General features: G+C 35.7%; 2 protein-coding genes and 1 pseudogene across 9 annotated transcripts in view; 2 read left to right on the plus strand and 1 right to left on the minus strand.

Moving 5' to 3' along the window:
* INTS2 (integrator complex subunit 2) overlaps positions 1-6,276 on the plus strand; it is a 52,401-nt gene extending 46,125 nt beyond the window's left edge. For all 4 annotated transcript variants that reach the window (XM_059907035.1, XM_059907033.1, XM_059907036.1 and 1 more), the window contains exons 21-25: positions 2,022-2,273; positions 2,627-2,734; positions 2,868-2,973; positions 3,951-4,127; positions 4,231-6,276. In XM_059907035.1, coding sequence (XP_059763018.1) covers positions 2,022-2,273; positions 2,627-2,734; positions 2,868-2,973; positions 3,951-4,127; positions 4,231-4,400 — 813 coding nt within the window. In that variant the 3' untranslated portion in view covers positions 4,401-6,276. The remainder of the gene's footprint in view (positions 1-2,021; positions 2,274-2,626; positions 2,735-2,867; positions 2,974-3,950; positions 4,128-4,230) is intronic.
* A 1,534-nt stretch (positions 6,277-7,810) lies between these two features.
* BRIP1 (BRCA1 interacting helicase 1) overlaps positions 7,811-17,744 on the plus strand; it is a 194,270-nt gene continuing 184,336 nt past the window's right edge. For 2 of the 5 annotated variants that reach the window (XM_059907198.1, XM_059907203.1), the window contains exons 1-4: positions 7,817-7,897; positions 9,374-9,496; positions 11,166-11,277; positions 12,908-13,081. In XM_059907198.1, the coding sequence (XP_059763181.1) occupies positions 9,404-9,496; positions 11,166-11,277; positions 12,908-13,081 (379 nt within the window). In that variant the 5' untranslated portion in view covers positions 7,817-7,897; positions 9,374-9,403. Of the gene's footprint in view, positions 7,898-8,217; positions 8,287-9,373; positions 9,497-11,165; positions 11,278-12,907; positions 13,082-17,744 lie in introns of those variants that run through there. The other 3 variants (XM_059907199.1, XM_059907202.1, XM_059907200.1) reach the window with 3 other exon arrangements.
* Positions 10,266-10,654, minus strand: LOC132355810 (cytochrome c oxidase subunit 7C, mitochondrial-like; annotated as a pseudogene).

Here is a 17,744-nt window from a genome sequence, read left to right on the forward strand (position 1 = left end):
GGCCTTCTATATACAATGGTGACATATTATACATTCCTTTTATTACAGAAGGTATATTATAGTGGTGTTACCTTTGCTTCTGAATATCAGATGGACTGTATTATTAAAATCAGGAATAATCTTCATGGCTTTATTTAATAGCTATTTTAGTGAGATTTATATTTTAACAAAATATAAGACTTTTGTTTCTTAAAATCAAATGGTGGAAAAAAATCTAATGGTGGAGACAGACAAGAAGTGTGTATATATATATATATATATATATATATAAAATAAAATGTCAGGCAGTGATAAATACTGTAACAACACAAGTAGTTAAAGTTTATATTTAGAAAAGTTTTATAACAATATAGAATTTACTGCAGCCTTAGGTAGTAATTTTTGACTAATGCAGGACATGCGAGATGATTGAATGTTAAGCAATTTGAGGTCTTCAAAGTAGAAATGTTTTCTTAGTTTGAAATATATTTTCTGAAATCTTTTCATTGGCAATAAGGGGAATTAGAGTAATAATATAGGCCCACAATCCCTTATCTGTAATACAGAAATCCAAAAAGCTATGAAAACTGAGGCATTTTTTTTGGTAATTCAGTTGGCAGAAAAACCTGACCTGATGTGACCTCGTTTGTGTCAAAACTTGACCTGAATTGATGTGAAGCTATTTATGGCCTTTATCCCACTTAATGTGAATGTTGGTATGTTTTGTTGCAGAAATATTAATACATTTGATTACAATGTACTGCCTTAGTCTCTGCTGGAGGTGTTATATAATATTACAGAAAAAAAAAATCTGAGTTCTAAAATAAATCTGACCCTCAGAGTTTCAGATAAGGGATTGAGGATGGTAATAGCTACCATTTATAGAATGCTTATTATATGGTGGGTGCTATTCTGAGTTTTTTATGTATCTTAACTCATTTACTCTTTACAACCAACCTATGAGGTATGGATTATTATCTCCATTTTTACAGATTAGGAAAATGAGATCCAGAGAGGTTAAGTGACTTGCTCAAGGTTATACATTTAGTAAGTGGGGAAGCTGGGATTCAAGCTTGGGGAGGTTGGCTCCAGAGTCTATTAAAAAAAACAAAACAAAACATAAAACAGTAACAACCCAAAACCCGTCAAGAATGATTATAAACTAAAGTTTACTTTATAAATGATTATAATGTAAGGTTAACCTTAGTTTATAATCAAGTTATTAAACAGGTAGATGGAGTAATTGTTTTCTTCTATCCCAGGCAGTGGCAGTCTTTCAGAGATGCATGTTATGTATTCATTTTCTTTTTCCTTCTTCCTGCTAGATGCGAGTGATTATAGCTCTCCTTTATAGGCAGGGGCATTAAGTAGATCACCCCTCAAGAAACTACTTTTCTATGAAATGGCACTCAAGCTTGTAGACTGAGCAATAATGAGTTGTATAGGTGGAATGGATGGTAAGGCAGAATCTTTCCAGAGCCTTAAAGAGCCTATCTTCAAATTAAAAGGAAAAAGAGCTTTGGGGAGTGACTTTTAGGCATTAATTATTAACCACCATCTTCAGAGGTGAGAAAAAGAGGGGAATACACGATAGGGTCCTGGGAGAAGTAGGAATTTAAGAGAAAGGAAAGGAGATTCCTGTAGAAGTCATTTTTTGCCCTAGGGCCTGTTTTGGATGACACTGAATTAGAATACTCTTGTAGTAGATGCTCTTAAACTCGAGTTCATGTATCTGCCTTAGAGATGTGTGACCACTCTGAAATTATGCCATATGTTGCTTTGTTTACATATGTTAATTTTTATGCTGAGAGGGTATACAGTTTTCTTCAGATTCTTAAAAGGGTTCATGGCCCTGAAAAAGATGAGAACCACTGGCCTATAGATTGTTCACTTTTTCTCTTAGAAGTACCTCTTTGCTTTTTGTTTTTTTAAAGGAACTGTTATTTTTATCACATGTGTTCATGTGAAAACAAAATCAGATTTGGTTTTCAAACAGACTTCTCAGAAACTTCTTAAATTCACTGTGTTTTATTTGCTTGTAGGATAGTGCAGCTGTCCAGATTCTCTTGGAGATTTGCTTACCTACTGAAGATGAGAAGGCAAAGGGTGTCAATCCAGACAGCTTGCTAAGGAATGTTCAAAGCGTTATTACTGCCAGCACTCCTACTAAGGGAATGGAGGAAGGAGAAGACAATTTGCTCTGTAACCTTCGAGAAGTTCAGTGCCTTATCTGTTGTCTGTTGCACCAAATGTACATTGCGGATCCCAACATTGCTAAGCTCGTTCACTTTCAGGTCTGGTTTCAAAGAATGATTCTTTATGGTTGAACTTTATTTTGGGGGTAGTTTTGAAGTACTAAATTAATAGGAATCATTTAGAAACTGGAGGTCACGCAAATGATCATGGTCCTTTGCAATATGGAGAAAAATCCAGATTTTTAAAATTTGATTTCAGCCTAATAAAGTGTTCATATAATTTATTTGTATTTTAGTGCATCAGAGAGGTAAAATGCCAGGAAACATGTAGGGCATTGTAGCCTTCTGAGCAACTGTTACATAAAGGAAGTGAAACCTTCCTTTATATTTTTATCTGTATTTGACTTGCAGCTATTTTATTTCTAACTTTCCCCCCTTTTTTGTTGAGATAGGGTTATCCATGTGAACTTTTGCCTCTGACAGTCGCAGGTATTCCATCTATGCACATCTGTCTGGATTTCATACCTGAGCTTATTGCACAGCCAGAACTTGAAAAACAGGTAATGAGCATTTTGGAACTTAAGGAGAATTTTGATCTCCCTCTAATCTTGCTAGTTATATAAAACATTTTACAATTTTTCATACTTAAAGACCTTCTTCAGAAACATGTAATATTTGGATTTTGTGTTACAGATATTTGCTATCCAGTTGCTTTCTCACTTGTGTATCCAGTATGCATTACCAAAGTCACTCAGTGTGGCTCGCTTAGCTGTCAATGTCATGGGAACTCTGCTAACAGGTGTGTAGCCAACCGACATCAGTAACAAAAATTTCTAACATAAAGTAGTACATATTTTTTCTGAATTTAGTGACACCATGTTTTCTGTGTCACTAATAGTTATGCCATCTTTTGAATTATTCTTTTTGAAAATTTTCCTATGACAAATGTGATGTATAGTATAGAGGAGATGAGTAGGTAGGCAAATTGTATCTTTCATTTTTGTGAATGACTATATAGATTTATAGTTAATATACTAAGCATTCCACATTTTACAAATGGAAATCAAGTCTACCTTCTGAATATAATTATGTCAATAGAAAACAAGTTACAATCTATTACAAATGCTTAGAGTTCCAGAAAAATATAATCATCTGTGTAAATAAAAGATAAATATATAAGTTGTTTCCTTAAGTTCTAAAACATACCCTAACATTTTAACCACCTTCCAGGTTGTTAAGTAAAATGGTATGAAAATAAACTAAAAGATATGAACTATAATTCAACCTTTAAAAGTTATGGCTTAGTCAATTTCATATTCTTTCTCAGTGCTCCCATAATAATGTATTCATTTATCTTTCTATCGTATTCACTTCATGGTATAATTATTTGCAGTGGTTAAGATCTTACACTGCTTGAGTTCTATCCCAACTCCACTGCTAACTGGAGTTGAAGAAGCTTCTTAATCTCTCTAAGGTTTATTTAAGAGTTTCCTCATATATTAAATAGGTATCATAGAAATACTTTTTTCATTCATAAGATTGTGAGAATTAAATGAAACAATGCATGCAGTGCACCTATCACAGTGTTTGGACATAAGCATTTGTGTGTTGGATGATGGCTGACTACTAGATTATGAGCTCCCTGAAGGCAGGGGCTGGCCGTGTCTTAGAAAACTTAGTATCCTCAGCACAGAGCATGGTGCTTAGTATATTGTATAGGTCATGTATGTTGAATTTCTATCTGTAAAATGAAAAATTCTGTTTTATTTCTAACAGTTTTAACACAGGCTAAGCGATATGCTTTCTTCATGCCAACTCTGCCAAGTTTGGTCTCTTTTTGTCGAGCATTTCCTCCACTGTATGAGGATATTATGTCTTTGTTGATCCAAATAGGGCAAGTCTGTGCCTCTGATGTTGCCACTCAGACAAGAGACATCGATCCGATTATTACGCGTAAGTAGTAACTTATTTTCAAGAGTTGTTTTAATATCTCAAACAGAAAGGCCCAAATCCTTTCCAGATTTCTTGCCTTATTTATTTTTCCTTATGTTTTTAGGCCTTCAACAAATAAAGGAGAAACCAAGTGGATGGTCTGGAATCTGTAAAGATCCATCTTACAAAAATGGACCTAGGGACACTGGAAGCATGGATCCTGATGTACAGCTCTGTCATTGTATTGAAAGCACAATAATTGAAATAATAAACATGAGTGTTAGTGGAATTTAAACAAAAACAAAAAAAACTTAAAACAAAAAAATGAAGCTGTTTTGCTGCATATACCCAACATGAATTTGCATCTTGTAACAGCTAAACTGAATGGGAACAGTAACGTCTTGGAATCACTAAAACGATTCAATTCAACATGAATACAATTTAGAACTCTCTTGAGAATTATGCTTGCTTGTATTTGATTGGCAGTTCTTTGGATCTACTTTGCTGGTATGTTTTTTGTAGCAGCTGAGCTTTTTCTGTTGGGAGCACATTTAAGAAACTCATTACTGGAAAGTGAATATGGCCTTGTATTAAGCTTTTGAAGTGAAGAAAAACTGCCATGCCTTTAATTTAATTTCTTATAAAAATAAGTCTGTGGGTAGCCCTAGTATGTACCTGTCAGCTAGTAACAGAGTATATTGTTGCAATGATGAGAGGGAGAAAAAGGGAAGGGAGAATTCAGGAAAAATTAGGAGTTTAGATACCCAAATAGAAACATCTAAAACTTGCAATGCAAGTAAGAGTAATGCAAGATGGAATTCCATTTCTCAAGAAATAGTATTGAGAAGGCTTTAAAAAAGGCAAATAGCTTTTTGTGAATGATTTTCATGGAATTACAGATGAGGATTTTAAGATTTTACATATTTGCTTCAATTTTTACTAATATATGAAGCCATATGTTTAAAGAGATACTTGAATAATTTGGAATTTTAAGATACTGGTTTAAAAGTGTTTATAGAAACATCTTTGTGCAAAGAAGAACCTGAAAGGATGTCTCATTTAGTTTTTTTAAAGTTTATTTTTATAATGGTCAGAGGGGGGAAATACGTTGGTATCTAATTAAAGTTTAGAGCAATAAAACCCACTGGATTAAAAAGTTCTTGGTTTGTCATCAGGATTATAAGTCACATCATAATTCTAGAAGATTTTGAAGTACAAAAATATATAGTGTTTGGACCACAGGAAAAATTAAAAAGGGGAAAATACTGTGTTGTGGAAGGATTTTGCAGTCCTCTTTTAGGAATGTCCATTGATTAGGTAGATGCGTTCAGATAACCCATAATCCTCATTTTTTTCCTTAATGAAGTATCCAGTGTAGAAGGTACTTTTCTTTGCTTTCTGAGATATACCTGAATGAACCCCCCCTTCCCGCCCCACTTGAAACAGACCTCTTCACTTATAAAAGAAATAAGGCAGGCTAATAAGAAACTGTGGTTTTTAAGAAAAGAAATTTAATTTCAGCCTTTTCACTAGCAAATAGTCACATCTTATTTTCCTTCTGTGTAAAACGGGATTACTGCTGGCCCTACCTCATAAAGGGTATTATATAAGAATTAATTTGTATCTGTTTCAAATCATGAAGGGCACAGTATCATCGATGAGAGTATTTATAACTTTTATTAGATGCTTAAAGTTCAATTAAATAATTTTGATGCAAAAAATAAAAGCGTACACTTAAAAACAAACTTATAAGAATTTTCATATTTTTAAACAAGGCAGTTTTGTAGCCTTTTAAAATTAAGTACAACTGCTCTTGTTTTGTTTTCTTTTGTTTAAACTGAGGCTTTGGAATATCTTGTGTGAGTAGGTAACCTCTAGGAATTCAGAAGAGGTTTTCTAACTAAATGCAGTGCACATTCGTGGATCAATTTTCAAAGACTCGTCAAAACCTGCTGTGTTAAAATAATAACATATGCTGTTTTTCATCACGTTTGTTGATGATGTAAATAAAATGTGTAAATATATTAGTAAATGTTAATATTCATGTATTTTAAGTTTAGGTTATAACATTTGTCACAATGTGATTTTTTTTTTTATTCAAGTGAAAAACAGATGTGTGCAGCTATTTTGAATATTGGTTTATAAACATTCATATTCTTTATCAAATGAACTTGTAGTTTTTTGTGTTTCATTTCACCACTGTTAACCTGAAAGGAACAGTTCAAGGGACTGGAATCCAGGACTGTCTGGCTCCAGAAACTATGTGTATCCCTTTTTGTTACGCTACATACATCAAAAGGCAATACAAGGTGAGAGTCAGTTGAGAGCCTTAGGAATTCAGGAGAGGAAAATCAGAGTAGTTACCCTGGAGCAGTCACTTAAAAGATTTTGATATTTTAAAAAAATTGTAAAAGCAGAATAATAATTTGAAGGTATTTTTAAGGATTTATTTTTATAAATTATCCTCCATAGCACTGTCTTACCAGTATTTCATTTTTTTGTACTTTCCCTTCATCTTTGCTTATGCATATGTATTTTCACATAATGGAATTCCATAATACCCAGTTTGGCATCTGCTTTTTTTCATTTAACTTTATATGGAAATTTTTTGCAAGTTGTTTGGTTTTTATAATTATTTTATTGGCTCCAGAATGACTGAATTGATATAACCATCTCCCTCTTACTACTAGACTGGGAAGTTAATGATTTTTTTCCAAACAGAATGGGCACTATTATCAACTGAGGTACTACTACTTTTTCTTACTTTTAGATTACTTCTTTAGGATAAATTTATGAGCCTGAGATTACTAAATTAAAGGGTAGAATTTATTTTTATGATTGTACGTTTTGTCATTTTGGGAAGATATAGTAAAACAAAGTGAGGCAATCCGACCTGCAGCAAATCTCTGTCCCAAACTGGTTTCTCAGGATGTGAAAAACTGTCTCAGGTTTTGCTTTTTGGGGGCACTAGTATTTGAGCCAAGTTTAGGCTATAGTTTAAAAAAACCCAACAGGTTGGCGACATCACGGTTAACTCCCTACCTTTGAGGAAACTGAAGTGTACTTGGCAAAGAATAAATTGGTCTTAGGAGGGACAGAAGGCTGACAAGCCTTAAAGGAGGTACTGGAGACCTCGAGAGCGTTTCTCTGGTTGAACGCGGTATCTGAGAAAGCCTTGACTATCAGGAGATTCTGTAGCCAGCTGTCATCGAATCTTTTCGCCTAATTTGGCTCAGCACTCTGGCAATTCCCTCCTGGGTCTTTTTGATACTCTGGCTTCCGGAAAGTTCGGAAGTTTGAATCGGGTGCCCCTGAGGAATGCTGAGAGAACTCGGCGCGGCTTAACGGTGTTTCCTCTTCGTTGGTCTACAGACCTTAAATGTGAGACTTAGAGTTTCCAAGAAAACTGAGGCACGGATTAAATCACCGGTTTCAAAAAGTCCAACGGCGAAGGCTCTTTTCCTTTAAATCCCTGGGCTCTGTGGAAGTCCATCACTCTCGAGGCAATCGCCTTCCGGTGCCGCCAAGTAGCTTGGGTCCTTTCTTACTGCGGGGGCTTCCGTTGGGTGCCGGAGCGCCCCCTGACATCGAGCCGGGATTGGTTGCTTGGTTTCTCGTCTTGGCGGGTGATTGGTTGTCTGAGCTCGCCCGGCGATTGGTGCTGGGAGTCGAGGGGGGTGGGAGGCGGGAATTCGTCTGTGAGAGTGTTGTGGAAGCGACTGATGAGAGCTGAAGGGCAGAAAAGGTAAAGCGGCCGCAAGCCCGCGACCGGGCCCGGGAGTCGCAGCCAGGTGAGGAAGAGAGGCTAGGACCTTTCTTCTCTGCCAGGGCTCCGCTGTGGTTGCTCGCAGTTTTCAGCTTCCTTTTCTCCCGTGAGTGGGAGTGCAGTAGGCGGTGTTTGGGTTTTCCTCAGGGCGGGCAAGTCTGTCTCGCGGGAAGGGCGCGAAGTCGGCCAGGAGAGTGCCTTCTCCTTTCGTCCACCCGCTTTGCAGGCCCGTCGGTTGACTGGATCATCAGGGCCTCGGGGATTCCAACTTGCCGAGGGAGGAGGGAATGTGAGGAAGAAAACCTGGGAGCGGGGAGACTGCAGCTTACCTCCTTGGAACAGAGGCCTGTTATTAGCCCCGGGCCCCGCGTTACCTCCTGGGCAGGAGGGGGCGACGGCGGGAGCCTGATCTTGGTTTGTCCTTTATTCAGTGTGTGGGGAAGCTTCCCCATTTTGAGATGTCTGTAGCCGCAACTGGGGAGGGGGGGTCGATTGGTTTCTAGGTTATATCTGAGTAACTAGGCCAGCCTTGAGCTGTTGGTTTAGATTTAGGGGTGAGATTCCACCAAATTTCATTCTCAGAGCTTCACAGAAACACAAAATGTTAGAACTGGAAAAGACATTAGAATAGTGGTTCTTAACTTCTTTGGGAACATGTAAGCTTTGTTGATGGTTGTTATTGGCTTCATAATCTGTTGAGTTGGTATTTTAACCATCTCTCCATCCCCAGATCGAATTTACCTTTTTTTCACCATTGCAAATAATTTTTCAGTTGATAACGGTGTATATCATTTTCCCTCAGTTTTCAGTTATTTCTTTAGGATATATTTCTGGGAATGAGAAATCTTTGGACTTTCTCTCCAGACAAATGCAGTCATGCACAGAAACTTCTGCATGCAGTATCAAGAGATCACAGTCTTTCAATTACATCTATGGATCCTAGGTTAAGAGAAGGTGGTTTACAAGAGGTGGGGATTAAAGTAGATCACTTCCTCTGTATCAGATGCTGGAGTTGAGGCACATTCTGTACATTACCATATTTAATTCTTAAGCCTTACTTCAAAGTCCATCTTCTTTCCATTATACCCTACTGACCTTTAAGTAAGAATTACTGAGCACCTACCATGTGCCAAGGCGCTTTCTTCCTTAGAACAATTTTTAAATTACGGATTATTACAGATAAGGATCTTAGTTTAGAGAAGTGAAGAGACATGATCAGGGTAGCATATCTGAGTTGTTGTCAGAACCTGATGTAGAACCTACTTCCTAACTCCTGGTCCACAGCTTTGGCAGAATAAGGATGCAAATCCAGATTTGTTAGATTCCAAGACATGCTCTCAACCACTGTGATTTATAAGAGTAGGAAATCCTTTTACTTCCATTTGTTTTGTTTATATATTTATTAATTCCAATTTTTGTTTCTAAACTTCTGTCCTAGTCTCAGGTATCTGTTTTTCTTTGAATGGCTTTGTTTCAGTATTGACTTTCATTTCTGTTGCAGTTAGGAATCTGAAGTAACCAGTAAAGCAGGATGTCTTCAGTATGTTCTGAGTATACAATTGGTGGGGTGAAGATTAACTTTCCTTGTAAAGCTTATCCATCACAGCTTGCTATGATGAATTCTGTAAGTATTGTTCAGCAGTTATTTTAAGTCTTTATTAAGATACAGATGCTTATAATTCATAACATACATTGAGTCTGTGACTGCATTTTCTCAGGTAGTAAATGGATTGAAAATATTTGCTGGGTTCATTGAAGAACATCTAACCTTTGGAAAAATAATACTGATTGCTGCTAAACTGTATATGTCTATGATTAGGAGGTAAAGGAGAACATCCTGAAAAATGTTCTCAGCTCATTTAGAACTTCTGTTTACTTTACTGAATTACTTTGAAATAGAAAGTATTTACTGTCTTTTACGCACACTACTATACTTTTCACCATAATTTTTTTGAGATATTTCAATCATATAGAAAATTAATATACAAACTTGAGTAAACCAATTTACCAGCTTTGTTAAATCTTAATATTTTGCCATATTTACTTTATACCTTGTTTATGAGTAACAAGATAACTAATATCCTGAATTTGTTATTTTTCTTTCCTAGCCATGTTTTTATACTTTTATTGCATAGGTATGTATCCATAAACAATATAGTGTATACTTTACATTTTTATAACTTTGCACAATGATATGATATTATGCTTATCTTTCTGGAGAACTTGATTTTTTTTTTTACTTAATATTAATATTCTTCTTCTTCTTATTTTTTAAGGATTTATGCCATAAGTTTATTTATAGACGTACCTAGTATGTTGAGTTCAAGAGTTGGATCCTTTTTTCAGAGAGATTGCACCTCTTAAAATGCTCCCCTTCATATCTGTTTCATGGATTATTTTTTGAGCAGTTGGTGTCTTACGATAAAGAAAGGAGAAACAAATCCAGATCAGAAGTACAAAGTCATTGTAACTAGTAATCGCCCCTTGTTTTCCACTGAAAATGGTAAATTCTTCCCCGGACCCTCCTCATAGTGGCTCCTATGGACCACAGAGGTTGTGAACCTCCAGATGCTCTGTCCCAACGTAGCGCTGTTGGAAGCCTGTGGAAGGCGCAGAGACTGAAGGCAGAAGAAATGGCAGCAGCACACCAGGCCCTCCTTTCCTCATGACCTTGTTCTCTTGTCTAACATTTTTAAGATGTAGCCCTATTGATTGATAACGCATTTCCATTGCTGTATGGTATTCCATTGTATGAATATACCAGAATTTTATATTTGCCCATTTTCCTCTTGATAGACATTTAGGTTGTTTACGTTATTTTGCAATTATAAACAGTGCTGCTATGAACTTTCTTATACATGTTTCCTTGTGTTCCTGTGGGAAAGGTTTTGGGTGTTTACATAGGACTGGATTGCTGGAGTTCAGTATCGTTAACTTTACTAGAAATTGTTAATTTCTGTACAGAGTGGTTGTAACACTCCCACCAACAGTATCCCCCATTAAGTTTTCATCAAAGATATTAGTGTATTCTAGTTTTACAGAAATGATGGTGCTTGCATAAGTAAGGCACAAATTGCTTTTCATTTCTTTTGTGCTTGATATGGTTTAAATCTAACATAATTTTAGGGAGAGATATAAAGGAATAAAGTCTACATTTAACTAAATTCTAGTTCTCCTTTCTGCTATTGCTCTGTTCCTTGAAGTGCATGCAACTTTACTTGTTGTTGTATGGAGAGAGACTTTAATGAAGTAAGTTGTTTATTGATTTTTTAAAATTGTTTTTGTGTCCATAGATTGTCAGAGGATTAAATAGTAAGCAGCATTGTTTGTTGGAGAGCCCCACAGGGAGTGGGAAAAGCTTAGCCTTACTTTGCTCTGCTTTAGCATGGCAACAATCTCTTAGTGGTAAGTAGTTGTTTGATGTCTTCAGGTTGCTAGTTGGGACCTGAAAAAAAATCTAATAAAGTACTTTTTACCCAGAATGCTTCAACCATGTTCTAGCTAATTTAAATATTCTCTTTTAAGATATTTCTTTATAATCAGTTATATATCTTCCAAAAGAGTTTCAATATAGCAAAATATGTTCAGTTAATCCTAAAATAATTTTGAACATAAGATAGTCCTTTATTTGATGATTCAGCGTGTATATAAGAATCTCGGATTTTATTTTTACTATTTTTCATAATAATGATTATGAAAATAATTAGTTGATAATTTGTGTATAAAAGTTGCAAGAGATGGGGCTGTCATGATTATATAGCATATCAGTACAAATAATTGCTTTTTTTGAGTAAATCCTTTAATATAGTTGCTTATCTCACAACATTAGAAAATGGAATACATAAAAAAGCAAAATTCTAGTTGATCTTTCTACTTGTTTGGATGCCAGATAAGCAGAAGTTTATTGTAATATTGTTTTTATGAATTCATATTATTTCCCATAGCTTTATTTGCTAACAAATGTCTAGTTACTTTTGTGAAAGACTATCTAATATTCATAATGAATCTGAAATACAATATTGGTCACATTTTAGTTACATAATTAGATGGCTCTGTCCTAAAGTATTAGGAGATTTTAAAGTTAACCATGGGTGTATATGTGTATGTATGTATGTATGTGTGTATATATATGTACACACATATATATGTTTTTTGAAAAGAAATAGTTGTGCTACTGGTAAGACTATTAAAAATAAAGAGTAAATATTTTATAAGCTTTTGGTTGTCCATTTTGTTTCTTACTGATGTTTATCTTTGGGGAAAATGAGATTATCCGTTAATAAATTTTTAATGGGAGACTCTGGAAAATAAAATTAGTAGTATTTATGTAGTACAGATGGGAAAATAATGTCAGTACTGTTTATAGAAAATAAAATAAATTACTTAGCTTTTATATATCTATGAATTGTATATTTATACAATGTAGGCACACATAGAACTGTTACAATTTTGTATTATATTTAAGTATTGAAAATTACCTGTTTTATTTAATTTGAATATTGACTTTAAAATGTATTTTGATACATGTATCAGAAATGATATCATGAAACATGTTTTTTGAAATAGAAGTATAATGTGGGAATGATTTAACCCTTATGTGTTTACATTATTATTTTATATTGAACTTTCAAATTTTTCATTTAGGGAAATAGCAGTAATTAAGAATATACTTTAGGTATACTTGGTATTTTAATATATTTCAATATAAATGAATACTCAAGTGGTTGTGCCTCTGTTACATTATTAATCTTTGACTGTTATTAGATTTTTGTAAATCATGTAAATTGTTGATAACTTCTCTATAAATGTTTCTGGCATAAGTGTTTCTCACCTGTCCTAATTTAATGCTGCAGGATGGGTGACCAACTTGTCCAGATTTGCCAGGTACTTTCCTGGTTTTAGAACTGAAATTCTGAATCCTGGGAAACCTCCCAATCCTGGGCAAAAAATAAGGTGGTTGCGCACCCTAGCTGAAGAGGAAGATTAATGTTTTTTTAATTAGAAATATTATAAATAGAGGTTATTTCATTTTTAGGGAAGCCAGTGGATGAAGGCTTAAGTAAAAAAGCTGAAGTACCATTGTCGTGTTGTTGTACATGCCATTCAAAGAATTTTACAAACAATGACGTGAACCAGGGAACTTCATATCATTTCAACAGTCCAAGTACACCACCTTCTGAAAGAAATGGCACTTTGTCAACTTGTCAAGGTAGTTTATATTTTGTCTGGGTCTTTTGGTATCTGTAATAGGGGTCTTAATTATTGCTGTTATGAGACCTAATGTAGATAAATTTTGTTAGCATAATTGGTTATGTATTTCCACCTAATTTCTCTGGAATTATTTTGAATAATGCATAGAGTGGTCAGAAATCCTTGGAATATTTTATTCTTGGCCTCACTTTTAACTGATTCAGACATCTTGCTAGTTTAAATCATTTTTGAAGAAGGCAAGGCAAAATAACTGATATTCAGAAATTGATGTTATTTGTAGGCAGTATTGTTAATTATATGTCAGAATTTTATAAAACATTTTGATTTGTATTGTAAGGCAAAATCTAATTAGCCTCATTCATTCTTGATAAGTTTGCCTGGACTTCTGAGACCAGTATCCTATATGAGAATCAGGTATGTTTCAAATATGATCCTTAGCTGTTCTTACTAGATTTATTTAAGAGAAATATATTATCAATAACATAAAATTATTAGTTTAAAGAATATTTCTTTTGCTTTGACTGTATGGAAAAGATTGACCATTACTTGCTTAAGCCAGAAACCTAGGAGACATCCTGTACACTTCGCTCTTCCTTATTCCTCCATGCAAATCTCCACCTCCATTGATAACTTCCCTAGTACAAACTACCATTTGTTCCTTAGACCGTGTAATAACTCCTTTCCTGCTTTCACTCATGCCATTCTTTAACTAATCACTGGCAGGGAGAAAAGAGGTTGCCATGACTGGCTTAAGTCTAAACAGTATCCACTTCCTAAAATCAAGGATGGAGTTGTCTTCCTCTAAAGCACATGACTGTGTGGAGGATGGTAGCTGCTTGAACCGAAGTGTGATTCTTTTAGGAATGAAGAAGAGGAAGTGGAATAGATGCCGGAGAGGTGACCAATAGTGTTGTCTACATGGTTTTGACCCTTAACATTTTTGGCTTTCTTTCCATTCTTTAAAAGGGTCATGCTTTCTGCTGCCTTCAGAGCCTTTGCTTGTGTTAGTGTCTCTTCTGAGGAAAATTCCATCTTCAACTTGTTGTCTTGCTCTTCCTTTAGCTCTCAGCTTAGATATCACTTCTTTAAGGCAGCCATACTGATCTTTCCATCACACTACATTTGGTTTCCCTTTTATATTCTGTCATCTCACTGTGTACCTCTCCTTCATAGCACTTGTTACAATTCGTATTATCCACGTGTCTATGTGCATCTTTTATTAATCTCTGCTTCCCCTAGCAGACTGTATACTCCATGAGGTCAGGAACTGTGTCAGTTTGCTCACCATTGCATATCTAGCAGTGCCTGGCATATAGTAGGAGCTAGATAAATATTTGTTGTATGAATGAATGGAATTGATTTTAAGCTAATTATTAATATAAGAACTCTTGGCTTATAATGTTTATGTACAACCTGTATTTTTTTTTAAAGACAGCTTTATTGAAATATTCTTGACATAACAGACTCTATATATTTAAATGGTACATTTTGATAAGGTTCGACATAAGAGTATTTCCCTGAAACTTTCACTAACATCAAGATAGTGAATATATCCATCAGCTTCAAAAGTTTTCTCATGCCTCTTTATTATCCCTCCTTTCCACCATTTTATAATTTATCCTCCCCAAACAACCACTGAATGTTTTCTGTCACTGTAGATTAGTTTGCATTTTCTAGAGTTTATATGAATGAAATAATACAGTTTGTACACTTATTTTGCCTAGCTTCTTTCACTTAACATAATTCTTTAAAAATTTATCCATGTTGTTGCATGTATCAACAGTTGGTTCTTTTTTATTGCTGAGTAATATTCTGTTGTATGGATATACTGCAAATTGTTATGCAGTCACCTGTTGATGTGTATTTGAGTTGTTTCTAGTTTCCGGTTACAAATAAAGCTGCTATGAACATTTGTGTATAAGTTGTTGTTATGGACATGTGCTTTCACTTTTCTGGGTAAATACCTAGGAGTGTAATGACTGGATCACTTATGTTTAACTTTAAGAAACTTCAAAACTGTTTCCCAAAGTAGTTATGCCATTTTACATTTCCACCAGCAGTGTATGAGAGTTCCCATTTCTCTGCGTCCTTGCCAGCACTTGGTATGGTAAATCTTTTTAGCCATTCTAATAAGCTTATAGTGGTATCTTACTGTGGTTTTATTTTGCATTTCCCTAATGACTTGTGATGTTGAGCATCTTTTCTTGTTTTTTTTTTTTTTAATAAATTTATTTATTTTATTTATATGTTTTTGGCTGTATTGGGTCTCCGTTGCTGCACACGGGCTTTCTCTAGTTGTGGCGAGAGGGGGCTACTCTTCGTTGCGGTGCGCAGGCTTCTCATTGCGGTGGCTTCTCTCGTTGTGGAGCACGGGCTCTAGGCACACGAGCTTCAGTAGTTGTGGCACGCGGGCTCAGTAGTTGTGGCTCGTGGGCTCTAGAGCGCAGTCTCAGTAGTTGTGGCACACGGGCTTAGTTGCTCCGCGGCATGTGGGATCTTCCCGGACCAGGGCTTGAACCCGTGTCCCCTGCATTGGCAGGCGGATTCTTAACCACTGCGCCACCAGGGAAGCCCTGAGCATCTTTTCATGTGCTTATTAGCCATTTGTATATCTTCTTTGATGAAATGTCTGTTGAAATCTTTTGCCTGTTTATTGTTTTTTTCTTATTGTTAAGTTTGGGATTTCTTTATATATTTTTGAGTACAAGTTTCTTTTTTTAATCAAGTATAGTTTTAGGTTTTACTTTTAAGTCTGAGTTAACTTTTGTATACGGTGTGAGATGTGGATCCAGGTTCGTTTATTTTGCGTATGAATATCTAATTGTTCAGCAACATTTATTGAAAAGGCTACCCTTTGTCTGCTGCATTGCCTTTGTGCCTTTGTAAAAAATCAGTTTTCAATAAACTTGAATTTTAATATAATTGTGAGTTAGAGTTGTTTAGAGTAGTCTCTTCAAGGATCAGATGGGGTAAATCAGGGTTGTATTCTGATGCTCTCTTTACATTTTTAAGTAAATTCTTTAAAAATATAACCTAAATACAGAAAATGCAAAAATTCTATGTGTATAGCTTGATGAATTTTCACAAAGTAAACACACTCGTGTAACTACCACTAGATGAAAAATAGGACATAGCCGACACCCCAGTGGCACTTCTCATGTTCTTTTCCTGTCACTATTCTCTCCACAGGTGGTAGCTATCTTCCCTCTGTCACCATTGATGAGTTTTGCTTCTTTATAGAAATGGAATTATATTTGTACTCTTGTGTCTGTCAGCTTTTGCTTAACATATTTCTCAGATTCATTTGTGTTGTATATAGCAGTAGTTCTTATTGCTGTATTTTATGGTATATAATAAATTATATACCATAATTTATTATTTCATTCTACAATTGTTAGACATTTGGGTGGTTTCTAATTTTGGTTATTAAAGCTATTATGAACATTCTTGTTCACTCTGGTACAGATAGGTAAACACTTTCTATTAGATATAGATCTAGGAATGGAATTGCTGGTCATAGTGTATGCATATGTTGAACTATAGTAGATACTGCCAACGTTTTCCAAAATGGTTGAACCAATTTATTCATCACCCCCCCCCCCACTCTACGTCTAGTAGTATATGGAAGTTACATTGTTCAGCATTCTTTTTTTTTTAAAAATTAATTTATTTAATTTATTTTTTATTTTTGCCTGTGTTGGGTCTTTGTTGCTGCTCGCGGGCTTTCTCTAGTTGTGGCGAGTGGGGGCTACTCTTTGTTGCAGTGCGCGGGCTTCTCGTTGTGGTGGCTTCTCTTGTTGTGGAGCACAGGCTGTAGGCATGCAGGCTTCAGTAGTTGTGGCATGTGGGCTCTAGAGCGCAGGCTCAGTAGTTGTGGCGCACGGGCTTAGTTGCTCTGCAGCATGTGGGATCTTCCCGGACCAGGGCTCGAACCCATGTCCCCTGCATTGGCAGGCAGATTCTTAACCACTGCGCCACCAGGGAAGCCCCCAGCATTCTTGTTAGCACTTGATATTCAAGTCTTTTTAAGTTTTAGTCATTATGGTGCCTGTGTGTTGTTCTTGTGAATTTTAATTGTTATCTCTCTGGTAACTAATGAGGTTGATCATCTTTTTTTTTTTTTTTTTTTTTTTAATCTTTATTGGAGGATAATTGCTTCACAATACCATGTTAGTTTCTGTTGCACAACAAAGCGAATCAGCCATATGCATACACATGTCCCCACATCCCCTCCCCCTTGAGCCTCTCTCCCATCCTCCCTATCCCACCCCTCTAGGTCATTGCAAAGCACCAAGCCAATCTCACTGTGCTATGCTGCTGCTTCCCACCAGCCAACTGTTTTACATTCAGTAGTGTATATATGTCGATGCTACTCTCACTTTGCCCCAGCTTTGCCCTCCCACCCCATGTCATCAAGTCCATTCTGTATGTCTACTTCTTATTCCTGCCCTGCAACTAGGTTCATCAGTACCATTTTTTTTTTTAGATTCCATATACATGCGTTAGCATACAGTATTTATTTTTCTCTTTCTGACTTACTTCACTCTGTATGACAGACTCTAGGTCCATCTACCTCACTACAAATAACTCAATGTTGTTTCTTTTTATGGTTGAGTAATATTCCATTGTATATATGTGCCACATCTTCTTTATCCATTCAT

Source organism: Balaenoptera ricei, chromosome 20 (genome assembly GCF_028023285.1).
Source record: "Balaenoptera ricei isolate mBalRic1 chromosome 20, mBalRic1.hap2, whole genome shotgun sequence".
NCBI classification, from domain to species: domain Eukaryota; kingdom Metazoa; phylum Chordata; class Mammalia; order Artiodactyla; family Balaenopteridae; genus Balaenoptera; species Balaenoptera ricei.